The following is a 22,717-nucleotide window of genomic DNA, read 5'->3' as shown; positions in this document are numbered from 1 at the left end:
TTTTTCACCATCCTTAAAGGGGGAACCGATTTTTTCTTTAGGGGGTCAATTTTGTGATTTTGGGGAGCATTTTGAAGGAAATTGTTGCTTGAAAACACTTGGGAACATTTGATTTCATTTTGTAAGAACTTTAATTTTATTTTCTAGATTTGTGATCTTGTTATAGTCATGAATGGCTAGAACCCTAGATTCTCCAACTTTATGTTTTGACATTTGGATGTGATTTCAATCATATGACTTGATGTTTGCTTTCAATTTTCTATCTAGTGAATTTGATTTTGTCTCAATCGAATGTTTGATTCTAATTGTGATTCTTGTTGACCATTTGAATTATGGTTAGATCATTCAAGTTATCTAATTGCAAAATCAGTAATTGTTTTGTAAATTGAACTAGGTAACAAGCACTAATTTGATTTCTATTGAATGAATTTAGTGTAAATCTTTTCACACACTTTTACACTCCCGAGCTTGTGAGGAGTATTAATTATTGTTGGGAACATTCACATAAAGCTTAAAGCAACCTTTCAATCAAATTCTAAGAGCTTGTTTAAATTAGGTTAGTAAGGTTAGGATTAATCAACAGCTTGTTTTGGTTAATTATTGTGGTGAATGGGAAGTGTTAGAGCTTGTTAACACTTTCAAGTACCAACTTAGATAGAATTAAACAAATATCTTGTCATCCATGGAATCACATTGCTAATTTGTCTTGCATAGAGTTGGAGTTCTCACAAATCCTGAATTTGTTTCATTTAATTGATCATTTACTTATTGCTTTATTCTTTTGTTTAAATCATCGCATACCAACCCCCCATTTATGTGATCATTATTATACCTTTCGCGAAAATGTATAAGCACTTGTCCCGTGTCTCTGTGGATCGACCCTGCTTACCTTGTATTGCATTTTTAGTGCAAAGTAACAGTGTTTTGGAGTCATTTTGTACCCCTTTATTTGTTGGGTTTGACACGCCTAAAATGACCCACGCCCTCCTTTCCCCTTCTAAACATGTATCTCTCTCTTCTAACTCAACCCTAAATCATTGGGGTGGCATGGAATATTATAGCCACTGGAAACCACCTCAATACCGAAAACCACCACACCGCCGGAAAATCACCATAACCGTCCAAATTCTCCTTCGTCGATGGTCTCTCACCATCGCCTTCCAACATATACTTCACCATCTTATTTCCCTACATCCAACCTCACAATCTTCCCCATCACATTCTTTCTTTGACGATCAAGAATCGAAGGTTCTCCTTCCCTACCATCTTATCTTTTTCGTTCTTATAACTCATTTTTAAGTTCAAGGTGCATCTAGGGTTTTGATCGAACGATGGTTTTGGTCTTTGCTACAATCTACGGTTTTGATTTCATGATGGCAGCTTTAGGTGGTCTAGGAATCGTTCGCCGTACTTGAGTGGGGATGAGGAAGGGTAGGTTGATATGTTGATGCCTTCTTTTCTGTATCCTGATGTCGAAAGGGAAAATGGAGGTCTGATGGTTTATGGGGTTAAACGAAATTCCTTATCATCGATTGTTCCACTTCCATCCTTATCAACGACCTCATCACGTTCGGATTTGTTCCTGGAGGAAACTCCGATCTGGTTCCTTCTTCTCCATTCCTATGGTTCTAACTTCTCCCTTCCCCTTATTTCATCGAAGCCACCATCATGATTTTCTATAAATCGGTTTCATGATTGTTTTTTATTTTGGTTTAATTTAGCGTTGATTATAGGTTTTGATTTTGATTGTCCAGTTTGTATTTGTTTTGATTGATCAAGTTTGTTCTTGATTATGTAGTTGCTTTCAAAAACTTTACCATGGTTGTGGTGGACGATGCTTGTTTTAACAAGGAAGGAAGAGGAGGTGATGATTGTTGGTTGTTGGTTATTTTAGTGGTGGTGGGGGGTTTAATTTGATGGCGGTATAAATGATCTTAGTTTACTCCAGTGGCATACTCCGACAAAGAGGAACTGGATGGAAGAATAAGTATTAGATTAATCATAAATATGCAATAACAAATTAATAGTAAATACATAAATAATAACATTAATTAAAAAAGGAACCGATAAAGACATAATAGTCTTTTTAGGTAAGAAAGATATCAAACGCGCAACAAAAACAAACAATAAGGACCTTCCGACATAAAAAAATAAGTTAAAGATCAAAAACGCAAATTACCCAATACCACAAAGACCATTCATGCAATTTACTCTTTATGAAATAGAAAAACAAAGTCGTTTGACCTCCTCTCATTTTGAACCGGTCCACTTGCAAAATGCAAAACGACTTCATTTGATCATTTCACAACCCTATATTTTGAACAATAATTTTTTTAATTCTCTAAAATTAAAATTGTTCTTTTTACATTAAATAATTTGTTGAAATTAGACTTTCCTAACTGTTTAAGAAGTCTTTCTATATATGTAGTTAAATTTTCATTACTAAGAATATGAAGTGATTCGTACATAACAATTTTTTGTCATACACAACAATGTATACATTGTAGAGTTGTACAGTGTAACATTTTAAAACACCAATTGTTATAAATAGAAAAAAAAAATATTATATACAAGTCATCTGTCATTAATTTCTATATAGCTATCAGTTTTTATTATTTCCTTTATAAAATGTTATTGATTTTACATTCGTGAATCGTGAGACGCCAAATCAAAAAAATAACTACCATACACCATAATTTTGGTGAAAAAAATAGTGGGCGGAGCAACAAGCTAATAGCCTTCAAATGCGCATGCATTTCCGAATCGCCTTCACCCTTCATCTTCCGCAATTAATGCCATCTTCATCTTTCTCATACGAAACCCTCACGTTAGCTCTCTGTGAATTCGAACCTTACCTCTGATCTCGATCTCGAAGAAACATTTCACGCACAATCACGATGGAATTCATGGATAACTCAAGGCGACCTTTGATCCCCAGCTTCCTCTACTCTCCTACGAGATTCATTGATTTTGAGCAAAATTTGACGGTGAATCAACGGAACTCTTTTTCGTCTTCGAGGTCTACGCCGTTGGTTTCATCATCGCCATCACCTTCGACGCAGAAAAGAGGTTTTGTGATACCTGCTCCTAGCGAGCAGCGTAAGATCGCGATGTTTTCTCCGGCTTATTACGGAGCATGTACAGCTGGTGGTATTTTCAGTTGCGGTCTCACTCACATGGCCGTCACTCCGCTGGATCTCGTCAAATGTAATATGCAGGTCGATCTCCTTCATCTCTCTATATATGATTTTTCATATTTTTACTGATTTTAAGGCTCAGATCGATAAGCTACATTATGCATGAACTGTTTCCAAGTCGTTCGTGCATTTTGTTTTATCTTCTTTTCCATATCTCTACTATTCATGTTTTAGTTAATCACTTGGGAGATGTATAGGTTCTGTGTAGTTTGACTATGCATCTATCCATATGAATTCCGATTATGTTTTTTGAATGATGCTGCTTACAATACTTGATTAATGTTCAGCTAATTTTAACAAAATTACATGATAATGATGATGAACAATGAAATTAAAAGACATAACTATAGGTTCTGGTGTTGATATGCTTAGTTTTCGTCTTTCTCATGTTACATTGAAGCAATTCAATGTACATACATGTAAGTAAATTGTCAGCATTGCTCAACAGAAAAGTAATCAACTAAGATAAAGGGGTAAATTGCTCTACAGCTACATTTGATTTCTTCTACATGATTGATTGATTGCTGTATGAAACACATATATTTGAGAAGTGACTCATGATTCAACAGAGCTTACTTGTTTATTCACTCTAATCTTAATTAATCTTCCAAATTATATCCAATTTCTCAGATAAACCCTACAAAGTACACGGGAATTGCTTCTGGTTTTGGAGTATTGCTGAAAGAGCAGGGAGTGAAAGGATTCTTCAGGGGTTGGGCTCCAACCTTGTTTGGTTACAGTGCACAAGGTGCTTGCAAGTTTGGATTTTATGAATTCTTCAAGAAAACTTACTCTGACATGGCTGGTCCTGAGTTTGCAACCAAATACAAAACATTGATCTTCCTTGCTGGCTCTGCATCTGCTGAATTCATTGCTGATATTGCTCTTTGCCCTTTTGAGGCAGTTAAAGTTCGTGTCCAAACAAAACCTGGATATGCCAAAGGTATCTCAGATGGCCTTCCAAAGTTTATCAAAGCTGATGGTGTCTCTGGGTATGATGATTATGATGATGAAATGCCTCATTTCTATCTATAAAGTATAATCATTCTGAGAGTAGGTAGTACCCACTAATGATAATACTTCATTTATTCTCTTAAATAACAGGCTTTATAAGGGATTAGCTCCTCTTTGGGGACGACAAATTCCATGTAAGTTGACATCTTTGTCTTTAGAGATAAGTGGAAGTGAAAATATATAAATATATGGTTTTACTTTTTACAGATACAATGATGAAGTTTGCATCTTTTGAGAAAATTGTGGAGATTTTGTACATGTATGCTATTCCCATGCCAAAGGATCAATGCAGCAAAAGGTTGCAGCTTGGAGTGAGCTTTGCTGGTGGTTATGTGGCTGGTGTTTTCTGTGCCATAGTCTCTCACCCTGCTGATAATTTGGTCTCTTTTCTTAACAATGCTCCAGGTGCTACTGCTGGTGATGTAAGTGTTTCCACTTTCCATATATTTTCAATTTCATCCCTCTTATTTTCCATTTTGATGTTTTATGGACAAATGATCTTTAAACAAACCATTTAAGTATCAAATATGAACAGGCTGTGAAGAAGCTTGGGATGGTGGGTCTATTCACACGTGGACTTCCTCTTCGTATTTTTATGATTGGAACTCTCACGGGAGCACAGTGGGGTATTTATGATGCTTTCAAAGTCTTTGTTGGCCTGTAAGTTTTTTCTTCTTTTAATATATTTAATTTTATTAATTTGCATTAATAAACAAACATGATTTGTGTTTTTCTATATAATTTTTAGGCCTACTACTGGTGGTTCTGCTCCTCCTGCTAAGTAAAGTTATGGTGAATGGGTGAAAGCTGAGTGAGTTTGTATTGTGAAGGGCATGCATGGTGAATGTCGGTATAATTAAATAACATTAGGTTAGATTCACAATCACAACTGTCATTGCTTTTGTTACTATTATTATAGATTACAAAATGAATGTTTGTTATGTATGACGCAAGTTAATTTCAACTTGTTTTTTTTTTATTTTTATTTTTATTTTCAATGAGATAATTAATTATGATTATACACAAATATACCATCGCTATTTATCTTAAGTAAGAATTCATTATGATTACTTTTATGCTAAATATATTCATTGAATTGTTTGTAATAAAGGTGGCAACTCAAAAATTGCAAAATTTGGTTCAAACTAAATAGAGGCCGGTATAGGGGTTAGCATTAGGCCCGGACAAGCTTTTGGACCAGACCGGTTTTGCAGAAATTAGTGGACCTTGGACCGGATCTATTGAGGCTTACCATGTCTCGGTTCGGTTTGAAGGTCCAAATGCTCATCCCTAGGCTAGTATAGCAAAAATAGGAGGTAATCTATTACAAGATCACCATCTTAACATCTTTTAGGAATATCACAAAAAAATCGCATAAACTTTGCAAAATTATTATAACTCAGGTAGCTATTCCTTTAAGAGCATATTCGATAAAGCTAGTTGGTAATTGGAAGCTCGAAATTGTAGCTTCTATTTGTATATGGGTATGTTGCAAAAGTTTTTGGATTTGAAGTTTTTTTGTTTTCGCTAAAGATAGAAGTTTTTACTGTTGAACAAAACTTTTTTTTTTAAATTTAAGTGTTGAATACGCCATTGTTCAACAAAATAATTTGTGAAATCGCTCGAGTTTGCAAAATTACGATTTAAGGTCTCACACGCAGATACTTTAGTAAACATAGAAAAATCTTTATGATCATTGGTTGCCTCCTCCTTGTAAGGTATACCATTGGTATGACTACATGTCAACTACAAGTTGGAGACATGACCATGTCATAGTCGAACTTGATACCCTATCGAATGTGAGGATTTGGGGGAATACAATATCATCCATTTGTGACATTGTTGATGAAGACCAAACAAAGAGTGTTAAAGATGATTAGTACCAACTTAGATTAGCAAATTATTTGTGCATCAATTCATAATTAACTTGCATTATAGATGGATAGAACGTAACCAAAAATTTTCCAATATGATTTATAAACCCTAATTTTTATTACATGCTTTGCTTTTAGTTATTTGAATACAAAACCCTCATTTTTCTTTTTTATCGTTTGTTTATCATTGTCAAAATACATCTATTTATTTGTTGGTTTGACAAGCCAACCTAGAACAGCAACAAGTACTCAGAAAGTACTGAACTAGTATGAATTATGAAACAATTAATTGTTGGGGAATTTAAATATGAAAAATATTATAAGGTGATAAAGTTCATAATATAATATAACATAATACGAAAATAATAATAAAAAATTTTATGGTCAAATGTTAAACTAGTTCATATAATAAACATTTTAATCATGAAAATCTTGAAGGTGAAAGTGAAAGAGAAAAATGTATGATACATTTATCCGGTACCTTTACAATAGTTCTAGGGTTAGAATATTAGATAAAGTAAAAAATTAAGCATATTCATCTTGATTTTTTTTATGTTTTAAGTCAATCTTGACACTTTACTCGAGTTTGACCGAGTCCCCAAGTTTGTCTAAGTTTAAATAATACCGAATAATTTTGTCGAGTTTCTATTAACCGCCTTAATAAATGACTGAGTTTCGAGTAAACATCGAGTACTCAACCGAGTAGGTTGGGTTTCACAACATTGGATTTCAATATAAAATCAAATCATTTTCTTGAAATTTCAGAATTATTTATTTGATTTCATATTTGTACTTGAAATTTCAGAATAGTTATTTTTTTCTGTCCAAGATCCGACTTAAATGTAATTTTTTTTTGGTAAAAAAAAATCTTTTAATGTGACATACAATTAGTCTAAGATAGTCCGTAATACCCTAATCCGGACATAATTGTCATTTTTTTCAAAACTTGAAATAATCGGCTATTTTGGATTAATCACTTCATTCATAAGATTGAGTTGGTTGGTGTTTGTCATGCTACTCCCACCTCACTTTTTCCATATATTGTGTATGTGGCAATGGAAAAGAGAAAGGGTGACAAGAAATGAGATAAAGAAAATAAATAAATAAATGACAAATAAAAAAGAAAGAAACGACAAACCATTGTCAGGATTCTTATCACTTTGACATAGGGATGATACCGAAACCCAAACCGAACTGAACCGAATTAGGTCCGAATAAGCAATTCGAACTAGATTTCGGGTATCTATATTATGCTTATTCGGTTATCGGGTTATTCGGTTCGGGTTACCCAAATAAGAACTTATTCGGTTATAAATACATGACCTGAATAAGCATTCTCACTCCCCTTTCTCTGATCGATAAAAATCAAAATCACGATTTACACTTTAGTCATCGTCGTTCATAACAGAAAAAAAAAAAACTCAATGCTCGTTCTCGTTGTTTCAAAATCAACCAATCTTCTTATCTATTTGACTATTTCCAAACTCGAAATCACTTCTCTCGATCCTTCCTCTTGTTTCATACTTTAAAAAATCGACCATTCCTATTGTCTTTAAGGATTCATGAATTCCTTTTTTGTCCACTCATAGAAAATTGGGCTCCAACTCAAAAAACTCAAGTAAGAAATTAATTTTCATTTTGTTAATCTACTATGTAAATGTTATCTTTTCACTGTGTTATTGTGTTATGTTAGGTTTTGAATGTTTTATGTTGATGTATAAAAGTACATTGTTATTATATTATTCGGGTTATAGAATCTTAATACGGTTTATTCTGTTTTTTTCAGTCATATTAGGTTCTTAATAATCTTGTACATGTTATTCGGGTAATACCCGAGCCAAACCAATTAATACCCGAACTGAACCGAACCCGCATTGGTTAATCGGTTTGGTTTTTGGCTCATGCAGTTACCCTTATTCGGTTTTAGGGTTATTCGGGTTCGAGTTGGTTCGGTCCGGCTCCAGCCCGAATAACATCCTACTTTGACATGCCATGAACTAGGATGGTGTTTACCATGCCAAGTATGTTCCACCTCAGCTTTACTGCGCTCTATTCCTCCCGGTCTAATTTTAATTTTTGGAAACAACACTTTAAATACCTATTCTTATTTTTTTTATTAATTTAAACAATTAAATAACTAACAGTGATAAAAAATCTGATTTTTGTTTTCCTTTCTTTTGACTAAAAATCGTCTATTTATTTTAGAGAAATTAAATATTCTTCTACTTTTGTTCCTACAAATTCTACTACCTAATTAAATGATGACATGTGTCATATTAGTATATTAAAATATAATTAAATGAGCATTAAATATTACACATATTACTATTTTATTGGGTAGGATGATTTTTAGGATTAAAAAGTAAAAGAATATTTAAATAAATTTTTTTTATTTAAATAAAAGTAACATTTATCTTAAATAAATCTTTTGTACTTTTCTTTTACTTTTTCTTTAAACAAGGGGGGTTGTAAAAGTTTTTGGGCTAGTTAAATTATGGGCTAAATATTCAAGAGCCGAATATTTGTTTCTTTATCATTTGAAATTCAAAGAAGAGCCATGAGTTCCTTTCTTTTATCTTATCATCATAATTCATAAACAATTAAACCCAATTACATTTCATAATACTTTTACACATTTCACCGAGTTACCTAACAAATGAATCGGTTTATACTTATTTTTTAGATGTTAATAGTGTTTTAGGCGTGAAGAAGTGGTGTATAATTGGTGCACTAATACCTCAATTCTTTGTAATTCTGTCTGATGTACATCACTGTGATTGGTTTTGGCATTGTTCAACTTGCCATTTAAGTGGATGGGTTAACCCGCAAATTTTTTTTGTATATTTATTTTTTAAACAACTAAATTTTATAAATGATAACAATTCATTATATTGACTTGAACATAGGAAAAACATAACAATATTGATAATTCTGGGAAAATCTCGTTGCACATTGAGTGATCAAACATTGCAAATATATATATTTGTTCAACGAAAACCATGAGATTTTGTGTACAAATCCAGCATCACATTCACATGGGCAATGTACATTATTGGTGCAAGTAACATGGGTTTATTTTATTTTATTTTTGGGTTTCTGTTAATGTTATTTTACTTGGTTTTTATTTGGTCCTTATGGGTCGGGATATTTCAGAGTTGTATTACTTATTACTAAATCGATTGTACCAACATCTTTATGATTCACAAGTATAAATAAACTATCCATGATATTTCAAGATAAACACCAGCAAATATCACATTTGAGATTTGACCATATTTTCAATCAAGGAAACTTCATCATAACATATCATATCAAAAAAGATTCATGAAACAAAAAATACTATTTTTAAAGGGCAACTGCCACATCATTAACTGGTCCCACAACAAAAACCAATGTGAGAGCAGTAATGCCCAAAAGTGGAAACGGAATCATATGGTCCCATATTCATCAATTAGATCGCAGATTTATAAGAGGATATTTTAGCAGAGAATGATTGTGAACACGCTATATACATGTAAAAATGACCATAATGCCACAATGCATATTTCTAACTATTGCTTTCTCTTTATAGACAACATCAACATATAAAACAAGTTATAGCTACTTTCAACTACTTATATCTATATACCATAATACTGCATATAAGTTGAAGTCAAATATTACCATAAAGAAAGCAAAAAAAAAAAAAAAAGGAAAGGATTTTATCACTACAATTGAAGTACACAAAAAAGGGCCAAACCAAGTTCAGACATTCTGTCTTTTTCCGACTGGAATTGGAATTGGGAATTCCGACCTCAAGGTATTCCTATCACCACCTATTCCGGGCCAGATTTCCCAAGCTACAAACTTGATGGTTGTGTGTTGTTCACAAGTGACTTCTCTTCTTCAAAATCAAGATTTCCACCATTAACGACCATCAAGAAAACCCTTTACCAAGCTTCTGAATTGAACAGAACATTTTTCTTCGGGAACCAACTGCATTTATCCCCATATCTTTAAGATCTTCTAATGTCAATAGAGGTAAAACCTCATCATCAACCTCATGTACTTCAAAAATTGGGGCGTAGCGACCTAACCCTAATTGATTCAACCAAACCCTAACGCCATTCCTTTCTGGGTTGTTATTGTTCCAATTTCTTGCATCGGTATCAGAAGGACCATCTGAAACCCTGACCCTGGTTCCATCTCTAGATCTGGTGCCATAATGCAAGTCTCTTTCGTTATCCATAGATAGATTCAAACTTGGCTCCTTTAATTGACTACCGGAACCTTCACGTTCATAATCCGTATATCGATCAACATCGTCGAAATCATCTTCCTCTTCGAATTTCTCATCTCCATCGTTTATCTTTGAAACCCAATTCGATCTGACGCGTTTTGTCGTCATCGAAAACCCCCTTTTCGATTTCGCGGAATCCCTAACTTTCCAACTACCAATCGCAACACAATCCAGAGGATTATTGTTATTACTATTACCTAGATTGTGATTACTCTTGTTTCCGCCATCCTTATCTTCGACTCCGACATCTAGGGTTTCTTGATATTCCATAGCGGCTCCGCCAGATAGGTTCATAAGCTGTCTGGTTTTTGAAGTTTTTGCTTCTTTTGAAGAATACCTCCATTGTTGCTGCTTGGTTCTTCTATGGTTATCGTAGGTGTGTTGATCTCCTATTTCACCTAATCTGACGCTGGGCCTGCGCTGTCGTTTAGTTGGACCTGGGACGGTTTCTGCCGGGGCACCCACAAGAGTGCCGCCGCCGCCGCCGACGCCACCACCACCGCCATTAACCTGACCCTCCACCGGTGGTTGCACTTCAGCCATTTTCACCCGAAATAGAGAAGAAAATGTAAAATTTGGTGTTTTGAGAGAGAGAAAGAAGGTAATTTATGTCGATGACACGTTTGTATGCCGATGAAAGTGTGGCATCACATGTTATGCTGTTCATTTCACTCCTTTCGTACATCTTTAAACATCACTTATACCCATCACATACCACATATGTGGTGGGTGTCACATCAGCACCACATTCCACTACCACTAACATGGGATACTTACCACTAAACACACCATTCCACCTTATTTTTTTATTTAAATTTAATTCAAAAATACATTAAAAACATTTTTTTAATACTAATTTTTCCATTAAATTAAAATACCAAATTACATTAAATAAAAACTAAATTAATTGAAATTAAAAAATAAAATAAAAATAACAATCAAAATAAAAATTACATTAGTTAATTTAAAAAAAAAACATTAAAAAAAAACTAAAAATTCCAACCATACATAAAATAAACTACCCCTTACGCCTACATCGGGCTCGAACCGACTCTTTCATTGCTTGGAAAAGTTCCAAGTCTTCGCCCTCAAGGTCGTCCGCTTTCATTTTCAAGATTTCCATATCGGTTTTTGTTTGGAGTGTCTCTTGTGCCTCTTGAAATGATGTTTGTGCTTCGATCATTTTTTGTTCCATCCGAGTCATCACCTCGGCCTTCGTTTCTTGAAGCTGCATATATCGATCAAATTTATCGCCGAACATATCCATAACACTAGAATTCGAAGATGTTGACGCCGCTTTTTTTGCTTTATTTCTTCCAACGGGCCGAGGAAGAGGTTGGTCGGTTTCAAGATTTATCGGATCGTCGTTGATGTCGATGTGTGTTCGGCCGTCCGATTGTTGAGAAGTTCCATCGGGGTTTCTCGAACGCTTTGAACCGGAAGATTGGGAACTTCCTTCCGTTTGCTCTTTCAATTTTGGGGCGTCTTTCAATTTTAGCCACGGTTTCATATACGGAAAAGCTTTGCGTGTAGGCGTTGTTTTTTCATATTGGTCCATGGCCGCCTTGAAAACATCAAAATCGTTCGAGCCGCTTTTGCGTATGTTTAGGAGATTGTTGTAGATTCCTCCAAAATCAGTGCATTTTAGTTGAATATCTCGCCATTTCGACGTAATTTGATCGGCATTTCAAGTTTGACTTTCCATTAACTCGTAAAAAATGGCTCGGACTTTTTCCCAAAAACTTCCGTAAGTCTGGCTATCTCCTACAATTGGATCTTCGGAAGCCGCCACCCATGCCTCCGCTAACTTTTCTTCTTCTTCTTTTGTCCATGGGACCTTTTCTTGGTTGGTAGTGGGTCGGGCCGTTTTTTTTCCTTTTTTCTTTTTTGGTTGAGGTGGTGGTGAAAGTTGCGTTTCCGGAACAAAATCCGGCGAAAGTGGTGGTTGTGAGCTTGGTGGTTGTGAAATTGGTGGTTGTTGTTGTTGTGACGATTGTTGTTGGAGTTGTTGTAGTTGTTGGAATTGTTGAAATTGTTGTTGCATTTGTTGTTGTTGGAAAGCCGAAAAAGGTTGATATTGTTGTTGGAAAAGTGGTGTTTGTTGGATAGGGGAACCACTTTGAAGTAGATTGATAAAACCGCCTTGAGGTGACTCCATAGTCGGGAATTGTCGAGGTGTTGTATCTAACGCAAAAGCGTTATCGGGTTTGCGATTTCGGTAGTTTGGAGGGGTATTTTGGTTGGGATCCATGATTTTTGGTTGTGAAGATGTAGTGTGTAGTTTGTTTATAGAGAAAGAAAAGAATGGTGTAAAAAATAAGGAGTAAAAATATGGTATTTATAGGTAAATAAATTGTTTATTTATTTATTATTATTTTTTTTACAAATCTAGCCGTTCAACAACGGCTACACAACAAAAAACGGTCGAATTCTTGCATCGGAGCCTCATTGGTCGTTTAGGGCCGTTGTCCGGGACACGGAAGGTCACGACCACGACCCACCACGAACCACCGGGGTGGTGTGCACGGCCGTGGTTCGTGGCCAACTAGACCACGGACCTGCTCGTGCAACATATACCGGTAGGTCTAATAAATGAAGATTTTTTTTTTGTCACTTGTTACATTCTCATTCATTTTGTCACATGTCATTTTGTGGTTATTTTGAATTAATTTTTATTCCATATGTAATTTTGTGGTTTTCCTATTTTATTAAACCCCATATTGTATTTAAATTTAATAATAAATGCATATCAATTTTATTAATGAACTTTCCTTATAATTCCAAAATTTTAAAATAAAATCTCATTAATTTACTTTGATTATTTTATCTAAATGATTTGTTTAAATTTAAAAGAGAAAAAGAAAACACTTTAATTTTACTAATTCAATATTTTTGTCATTTTTCTTATAAATTCAAATTTCTCAAATGTTTATATATATTTAATTGTTTTAAATACACCCATGTAATACATGAGGCTTACACCTAGTAGATAAATATATAACAGCAAATACCATAAAAACCACTATATTTATATGTTTTTTTAGAAAAATCCTATTATTTTTTTTTTGTTGCCTATAGCCACAAATTGGACATAAAGTTATCATTCTATCCTATTTAACGATTTTCATGGTTAAATCTGTTAAATTTTTTGCAAAATCAGTCCTAAAAATTCAAATTTGATCCCTATAGTTTGCAAAAATTTACACAACATGTCCAAAACTCGGTTTTACGTTTTTTAATTTCTTTATTTTCATTTATTTTTTATTTTTTAATCAAAGCTAAATTTGCTTTTATATTTTTTAATTTTTTTATATTTTTCGTTGTTATTTCATTTTTTTGTTTTTTTTTATTTTTTAACTTCTTTTTCTTTGTTTTTATATTCATTTATTTTTCATATTTTTTTATAATTTTTTTCGTTTTTTCTTTATTTTCGTTTTTTCATTTATTTTAGAAAACCAAAAAAAACTCAAACACAAAAAATGTAATATACTCTAATATATTCATACACTTTACACTTTCTAAAAAATTATCAAAAGAAAATATCAAATTGACGAAGAACAAAACGTAACAAAAATACGAAAAAAAAAACAAAAAAAAAATACGAAACAAATACAAAAAATATAAAAAAATATTCATACACTTTAAAATTTTTTATAAATATCAAAAGAAGTTTTCAAATTGAAGAAAAACAAAACGCAAATTTATTTTATAAAAAATAAAGAAAAACGAAAAAACGAAAAAAAAAAACAAAAAAAATGAAAATAACGACAAAAGAAAAAAAATATACAAAATATGAAAAATAAATGAATATAAAAATGAAAAAGAAAAAAAAGAAGTTCTCTCTCTCTCTCTCTCTATATATATATATATATATATATATATATATATATATATATATATATATATATATATATATATATAACCAAAAAAAAAAAGAACGAAAAATATAAAAAAAATTTATATGTTTTTTTAGAAAAATCCTATTATTTTTTTTTGTTGCCTATAGCCACAAATTGGACATAAAGTTATCATTCTATCCTATTTAACGATTTTCATGGTTAAATCTGTTAAATTTTTTGCAAAATCAGTCCTAAAAATTCAAATTTGATCCCTATAGTTTGCAAAAATTTACACAACATGTCCAAAACTCGGTTTTATGTTTTTTAATTTCTTTATTTTCATTTATTTTTTATTTTTTAATCAAAGCTAAATTTGCTTTTATATTTTTTAATTTTTTTATATTTTTCGTTGTTATTTCATTTTTTTGTTTTTTTTTATTTTTTAACTTCTTTTTCTTTGTTTTTATATTCATTTATTTTTCATATTTTTTTATAATTTTTTTCGTTTTTTCTTTATTTTCGTTTTTTCATTTATTTTAGAAAACCAAAAAAAACTCAAACACAAAAAATGTAATATACTCTAATATATTCATACACTTTACACTTTCTAAAAAATTATCAAAAGAAAATATCAAATTGACGAAAAACAAAACGTAACAAAAATACGAAAAAAAAAACAAAAAAAAAATACGAAACAAATACAAAAAATATAAAAAAATATTCATACACTTTAAAATTTTTTATAAATATCAAAAGAAGTTTTCAAATTGAAGAAAAACAAAACGCAAATTTATTTTATAAAAAATAAAGAAAAACGAAAAAACGAAAAAAAAACAAAAAAAATGAAAATAACGACAAAAGAAAAAAAAATATACAAAATATGAAAAATAAATGAATATAAAAATGAAAAAGAAAAAAAAGAAGTTCTCTCTCTCTCTCTCTCTCTCTCTCTATATATATATATATATATATATATATATATATATATATATATATATAACCAAAAAAAAAAGAACGAAAAATATAAAAAAAATTAATAAATATATAAAAGCAAGTTTAGCTTTGATTAATTAACAAATAAATAAATAATTGAAAATAAAGAAGTTAAACAACATAAAACCGAGTTTTGGACATGTTGTGTAAATTTTTGCAAATTATAGGGACCAAATTTAAACTTTTAAGACTGATTTTGAAAAAAAAAAATTAACAGGAGTTAACCATGAAAATCGTTAAGTGGGCTAGAGTGGTAACTTTATGTCCAATTTGTGGCTAGAGCCAACCAAAAAATAACAATATGGTTTTTCTCAAAAACGTATGAAAATATAGTGGCTTTTATGGTATTTGCCCTAAATATAAAAAAGAAATTTGATAAATGACTTAGGGGGTGTTTGACTTATCTTTTGAAAGGCCAAAAGTTCTTTTAGAAAAAGATATAAGAGAAAAGATGTTTGGTAAAAATATTTTAAAAGCTATTTTGGGATTTTGTTCGGTAAAAATATTTTAAAAGCTACTTTTGGGATTTTGATATAAGGAAAACTGACTTTTTAGAAAAGTCAGGAAAACTTGACTTTTTATAACTTTTTTCAAAAATCTTTTTGGCCTCTCAAAAGACAAGCCAAACACTCCCTTAATATTTTAAATCAATTTATATAAAAGTATTAAATTTTATTTTGTTAACAAAAAAAAGTCTGGATCACCGTAAAATTCAAATTAACTCTTTTTTTACCAGTAAACTATTGTTTACCCAGTTATCTTCGGAAAAGTCTCATTATTTGGTTCAATTTATGAAAAAATTATAATTTTTTTATTTAAACTCTTACCCTTTCACTAAAAATTTAGAAATTTTTTGGTTAAAATTTTGAATAAGAATAAACGTCATTAAGCTCCATAAAACTAAAGATTAAATACCTCTATAACCAACTATTTGCCACAAAATAATGACGTTAGCATTATTTTGAACTCATCATCGTTCATATAACCTATTTCTCATAAAAATTTATGTTACAGAGATATTATAAGATATTCAAATTATGTGTTGAACACCTTACTTTAATCTACCTAAAAATAGGTTAACGGAAAACCAACTGTTATGTTCATATGAAAAACCATTAACTTATGACAAACCAATCACTATAATAGTAGGTTAGGTGATGTTGTATGGATTATAGAAAAGTATATGAATTTTATCCTTAAGTCTTAAGCATATATAAACAATTCCTCAATGGATTAGTTACTTTATAAACATAAAGTAATTGATTCACGGAGGAATTGTAAAGTAATTGATCCATGAATCAATTACTTTATGGGAAATGGATTATACAAACGTGATGAGTTCAAAATGATGCTAACTGTAAGTCCCCAATTCGCTTGTGTATCAATCAGATTCGTTTGATGGTGCGGAATCTCAATCAAACAGGTGATGCCAGATCAAAATAGATTAGAAGGAGAAGAAGAATAATATGAATCTTCAATGTATTGATGAATGGAATGATGCTCCTTTACATGAGATTCACACACACTAACACACACTTAAGCTTCTTTCTCTCTCTCTCTCTCTTCTCTCTCTTAGTCGTACATACATATTTATGACTCCACTAACACTATTTATATGAGACAAAAACCACAAATGGGTTCACGGCCGTAAACACGTTCATGGTTGTAAACACATTCACGGCCGTAAACACCCATACAACCATAAACTAGATTGGAAAAATATAATTGCCTAGAAAAATAAAGTATAAACCAATAATTTTGACCCAAAAATCTTCCCCTTGGTTTATAGCTTTCTTTTCTAATTAACCCAACAAGCTCCCCTAAAAAGTAGCTGACTTTTCTTGTCAATCTCCATTTTGAGCTTGGCTTCAACATTTATCTTCGATTTCTTCACAACTTCATGATGAACATGACGAATCCTCAATAATGACTTCATCTTGAGCACTTGGGCTTTTCTTCAGAATTTAGCTTTGAACGCACGTTGGGTGAGGAGGCTTCTTGAAAAGATTTTTGAAAGATGGCGCTTTCAGCTTGAGAATCTTCAGAGAGAACAATAGAGAGATCTAATCTTCTAGATCACTTCAGCAGGTTCATGAACAGCAGCAAATTGATTGAGGAGGCTTCAATCCAATCTTTCACATAATCTTCAAGTCAGCTTCACTTTACTTTTGGGGTAGAAAAATTGAATGTTGAAAGAATAGTCTTCATTTCTTGCTCCTTCGAATGAGAATTCTTCGATGACCACGGATGAAGCCTTGGCTCAGAAAATCTCGATACACACTTCATGAGTCTCATCTGTCACACCCCAAAACCGGAACGGCGGAAACATTATGGGGTGGATGACGTCATGTCAAGTATCACAACACATGCATTATAGTAATCAAAGTACACAAAACATTGCATTAATCGTAATAGTTTTACATAGTTTACATTACAATACATCAAAGCAATACAAGTAATTATAAGTAAGTACAGCATGGTATTAAGCTATCTTCATCAACAACTCCGGGGATGTACCTGTCTAATGCTAACATGAGAATACAAGTTATTTGAAAAGCGAGTATTAGCATTTTTACAAATGTTGGTGAGTTCATAAGCATTTAGTGGCATATTATTCAAATAACTTTAATGAAAGTGGTAGTTTCAGTGTATCTATTACATTAGTGTCTTTTCCAGAAAATCCTATATTTTCTTTAATAAAAGCAGTCTTCTACCAAGACTGGACGGAGTTATGTGGTAAAAAGGTAGTTTTCCCTTAATCGCTATCATTATCAAAATATAGAATTTGATTATTAAGAAAGCAGGAGAATTCAGGGAAATAACATATGCCTCAGCAGTGAGGACTGCTGACTAAGGCAAGGAATCATAGACTCCAGGAGAGTATCGAATGAACGACACGCCTGGCTCAGTCTAACAGAAAGAGACACAGACCCCAGACGGTACCAAATGAAAGGTACATCTAGTAAGGTCTAAAACAGTGAACACAGACCCCAGACAGTATCGACTGAATGATACATTTAGCAAGGTCTAAAACAGTGAACAAAGTGAATACAGTGGATACAGTGAATACAGACCCCAGACAGTACCAAATGAAAGGTACAGCTAGTAAGGTCTAAAACAATGTGACTCCGAGAGTGGGTTTCCAGCATACAGTGTAAATTACTGGTGAATTACCATTACCTTAAGGCCATGAATTATAAGGTAACTTGGGATACTCGTAACCATACTAACCGACACTAGAGTACCTAACGCCCTACAAGCGTCTATAAAATATGACATTTGTCACCCCTTGGCTTGGTGGGTCGTGGACTGTAGCTAGCAGTCAAGGTGCGGGGGTGTCAATCCCGTATAGATCTATACACACAATGTCCGCTCTCCCTACAGGAGACTCTGGTTACCAACTAGACGATGGAGAAAGCTGTGTCCCGAAGATGCATCCCAAATAGTGGGTAGTGTGTTTCCAATACAGTGTTGAACTAGAGGTAGAGACTCATAACTGAACTGACTAAAGTAACCTTATATGTCTATGCTTGTGTACATAATATATAACTAATGAATCAAACGACCTTTGGATGGACATCCGATCCCACCAGACCACATCTCAACGAAGAAAAGGAAATAGGGCGGACAAACCTTCCTAAGTCCTTCAATCATTATTTATATGCATCTATACAAGCACGGACATACATCTAACTACGTTTGAGTATGTAACAGTGGAATCATATCGTGAAGTATAAGCGTACGGTGTGGAATAACCAAATTGTGAAATATAACCGAACAGTGTGGAATAATCGGATCGTGAAGTATAAGCGTTAACTGATATAAGTGTATCACGAAGTGGAGACGTTCTCAAGTATAAGTGTATAACGAAGTAGAGGCGTTCCCAAGTATAAGTGTATCACGAAGTGGAGGATTTAACTAAATAGAAATAACACAGTGGTATCTTAACCAAGTAGAAGCATAAAAACATAGACGAAAACTTTGGAAAACCTTTATATATTAAGAAAATCACAACAGGGTATACTTTTGTAAAATAAGTTTGAAAACCTTTAGAAATCCTTTGGAAACTTTTCATAAACCAGTTTAAAATGAACTTTGATAAAACAGTATAAGTAAGAGTTTTGAATAAGTGAAAACCTTTTGGAAAACCTTTTATAGTATCCTACTTGGTAAAACAGTTTACAGTGTAGTAAATCCTTGTGCATGCGGGTTATCAATCACATGTGATTGATATGATAACTGACATGTTTAACTTGTATTCCCCTCCTATAAAACATGTAAAAACATTTAAAATGTTCATTCAGGGGTATGAACTCACCTGGTGTAAGTGGATCCGACGGGGGTGCCGGTTGGGTGCTCGGTGTCAAGTAAAGACTTGGACACACTTAGTGACCTATTTAACATATGATAACATATGTTTACATACAATTAGTACATATAATACTAATTAAACAAGTATACACACTCTAAGGAGCGGAAAACACTTTGGTTAACTGTTTAGGGTGTCCCGGGTAACATCTAAGGGCTCAAATGGCTTAGGAATGGAGTTTACTCTCCAAGAGTAAACTCTATACACTTAGTTTACGGCCTTGGGACAACTCCCATGAGTTTACGGCTGTAAACTCATGGTGAGAGTGTTTTAGGATGCTAAAATGTCTCAAATCATTTGTGGAATTATGCTAGGCCCAATTCCAAAAGGTATGAATGGGTTTAAGGTATTTAAAGGGACCAAATGGGAGTTTACGGCCCCAACCATGGGAGTTTACGGCCGTAAGCTCGCATAGACCTCTCCCTTGGATGTTTTAAGTCTTAATTGGTAGAGTATAAAATCCTAAGCATTTTTCCAAGTCAAATGGGGAGTTTAGGGCACCATTTAACCCCCTTATAGGAGTTTACGGCCCAGGTACCCTTTCATGAGGGGTTTACGGCCGTGAACTCCCTATGGAGTTGTTTTAATTGAGTTTAAGGTCCCTAGCTTGTTGTTGGTCGTTTCTAGAATTTAATCCAAGGCCATTAGTGTGTTTAAGGGCATTTTTAACACACAAATATGAGTTTACTCCCCATGAAGAGGAGTTTACAGCCCAAGCATGTTCTTGGGCAGTAAACTCATGTTTACTCCCCAAAATGCTAGTTCAAGGTGTTCTAAGTCCGATTCCATAAGCCTACAAGTCATATCTAAGACTTAGGGACAATTTGGAGGGGTTTTGGGGCTTAAAAACCCCATTAAATGGTGTTTACGGTCCAAGAGTGTTCTTGGGCCGTAAACACATCATCTTGTCCCTATTTTATGATTTAAACATGAATTTTCATGCTAGATAGGTTGTACAACAAGTTAGGATAGTTTACCTACTCGTTTGGGGCTCGAAACGGACGATTTTTGGCTCGGGAAAAAATTGTAGAGAGAGAGTTTAGAGAAAGAGTAAAAAGGATGAAATGAAGTTTACTCTCCCTTATATAGGGGTCAGAGTTGAAGCTCAGTGGGAATCTACCCGATACTGCCGTCAAACGGGGCTTTTGGTCGCACCCGATTTAGTGGTCGTAATAATAAAAACTAACTTTTTCCAAATTACTATGGAAATGTATTTTAAGTGTTTTTATTTACCTTATTACGACGAATAACGACATAAGATATAAATAAATAAAACATTTATTTATTTTACGAATAGATCTGATCAATTGTCAGTATTGTGGTCCACTTAAACACAAAAGAATATTAACAAACTTTTCTAAATAAACCATTTAGCTGACGACAACCACCGGTATTGTTGTCCAGTTAAATTAAGCAGCGAGATCTACAGACAACCTCTAAATGGTTCAATTTTAGTTGCACTAGAACGTATTCCCCACTTCTCGATATACCTTGATTATCAAGAACTTCCAAAGAACTCCTTACTTGAGGTAAATAGACAAGTATTAAGGAGGAAGTCAGATTTAGAAATAGGTGCATATTGTGTGTCCCAGGTCGGAGCTCTTTCAATCACGCAGAGGGGGCAACATATGGCTAACTAAGATAGAGGGAATGAGAGATAGAATGTTGCATATGTTGTGTTCCAGGTCGGATCATCTTAATCGCGCAAAGGAGACAACATATGGCTCACAGAAAGGAAGAATTGCATAGATAGAAGATGCAGAGAGATAGAATTGCATATGTTGCAATCCAAGTCAAATATATTTTAATCACGCAGAGGAGGCAACATATGACTAACAGAAAGTAAGCAAGAAAATAACCTTCTACAGACCTAATTTATCAGAACCCCCTAGTTGCCCTTTCAGAACCAGAATTAAGGACATAAGTCCGTACATCAAGGAAAAGTTGAACCACTGTTCTAGATGCGTATTAATTTAGTGTATCCTATGGGTTCCGGTGTTTATCTCACTGCTCAATCTACCCGAGTGTAGTATGGTCAGTCCAAACAATCCTAACTAAATCCACACAGTCAAATCCTTCGTGCCTACAGGTACATTGAACAAAGAGTCTAGATAATTCAGATTCAGTCCCTTACACCTGTTTAGACTTCCCTTTTATCACTTTCTCTTGATATCACTTCCCAAACAATACCTACTAAAGAAAAAACTATCAGAAAGAAAAAAATTGTCTTCAAAATGAATCAGTTTAAGATAAACTCAGGAGTATCGAGAAGAAAACTCAAACCGTAAGTCACCGATTGAATTTGCATCCAGAAGGTCTGAGAACAACACGCATAATCTCATAACATATTAGAAAATTCTTCACATCGTTAAGCACAAACCCCATGTGTGATCCTCTCCTTTATTCCTTTCCCGCAAAGGACACATACTCTCACTTGAAGTTCTTAGTTTTGTATAGTTGAGAGATGTCTCCTATCATGTTCCTGGAACAGCCACTATCAACAAACCGAAGTCTGATGATATGCCTCCATAGTTGCTCCGACACAGATCAGGATTAGTTGGTCTTTGGAACCCATACCATTTTGAAACTTGGTTGACCTTTGTCATCTGTGCAAGGATCTTCCTTCAATGACATGTCATGTTTATCACAAACAGAAGATGAAGAAATATTAGAGTCATTAGAAGATTTGGGAGATTGAACCTTCGGAACCCATTTATAGTCGTGTTTGACCCATTTCTTGTTCATTCGGTTGGGTGCCTTAGCACTGGCTTTGGAACTTGAAATCGACCGCCGAGATGACTTTGACCTAACCAGTCTTTGTTTTACTGGAGCATCTTTTGAGCTTGGCTTCTTGGCCAACATTCCCTTCTTGTCCTTGGGATTTTGATTATTGGCCTTCGGAGTTGGATTCTTGGCCTTTTGCGCATTCCAGTCAGTCAGTCACCATTGCGTGATTGTGACCTGGAAGGGCTTCTTTTGTAGAATCTCCCTTGTGGTGCATTTTGTCATCCTTGTGCATAATAGGGAATGTATGCATGATTAGGACAATTTCTGGTAATATGTCCTGGTGTTCCACAGTGAAAACATGTCTTTTTTTTATTGGGAAATTGTTTCTTCCTGCCCCTAGTGGCGTACCATTGCCTTGTCTCTTA

At 33.5% G+C, this 22,717-nt stretch overlaps 2 protein-coding genes across 2 annotated transcripts; one reads left to right on the top strand and one right to left on the bottom strand.

Moving 5' to 3' along the window:
• Positions 1–2,780: 2,780 nt before the first annotated feature.
• On the top strand, positions 2,781–5,243 carry LOC145068064 (mitochondrial phosphate carrier protein 3, mitochondrial-like). The gene is made up of 6 exons (XM_079015055.1): positions 2,781–3,218; positions 3,828–4,189; positions 4,302–4,345; positions 4,419–4,633; positions 4,747–4,871; positions 4,960–5,243. Exons 1-6 carry the CDS (start codon positions 2,898–2,900, stop codon positions 4,994–4,996), a joined length of 1,104 nt encoding a protein of 367 aa, XP_078871181.1. The 5' UTR covers positions 2,781–2,897; the 3' UTR covers positions 4,997–5,243.
• Positions 5,244–9,767: 4,524 nt separating this feature from the next.
• Positions 9,768–11,034, bottom strand: LOC145083452 (uncharacterized). Its single transcript, XM_079023380.1, has one exon. The coding sequence runs from the start codon at positions 10,905–10,907 to the stop codon at positions 10,002–10,004; it is 906 nt and encodes a 301-aa protein (XP_078879506.1). The 5' UTR covers positions 10,908–11,034; the 3' UTR covers positions 9,768–10,001.
• Between the last annotated feature and the right edge of the window lie 11,683 nt (positions 11,035–22,717).

Source organism: Lactuca serriola, chromosome 1 (genome assembly GCF_051521515.1).
Source record: "Lactuca serriola cultivar US96UC23 chromosome 1, Lser_US96UC23_V15, whole genome shotgun sequence".
Lineage (NCBI taxonomy): Eukaryota > Viridiplantae > Streptophyta > Magnoliopsida > Asterales > Asteraceae > Lactuca > Lactuca serriola.
Note: the sequence above shows the minus strand (reverse complement) of the source record. Positions and strands in the feature narration are given on the sequence as shown.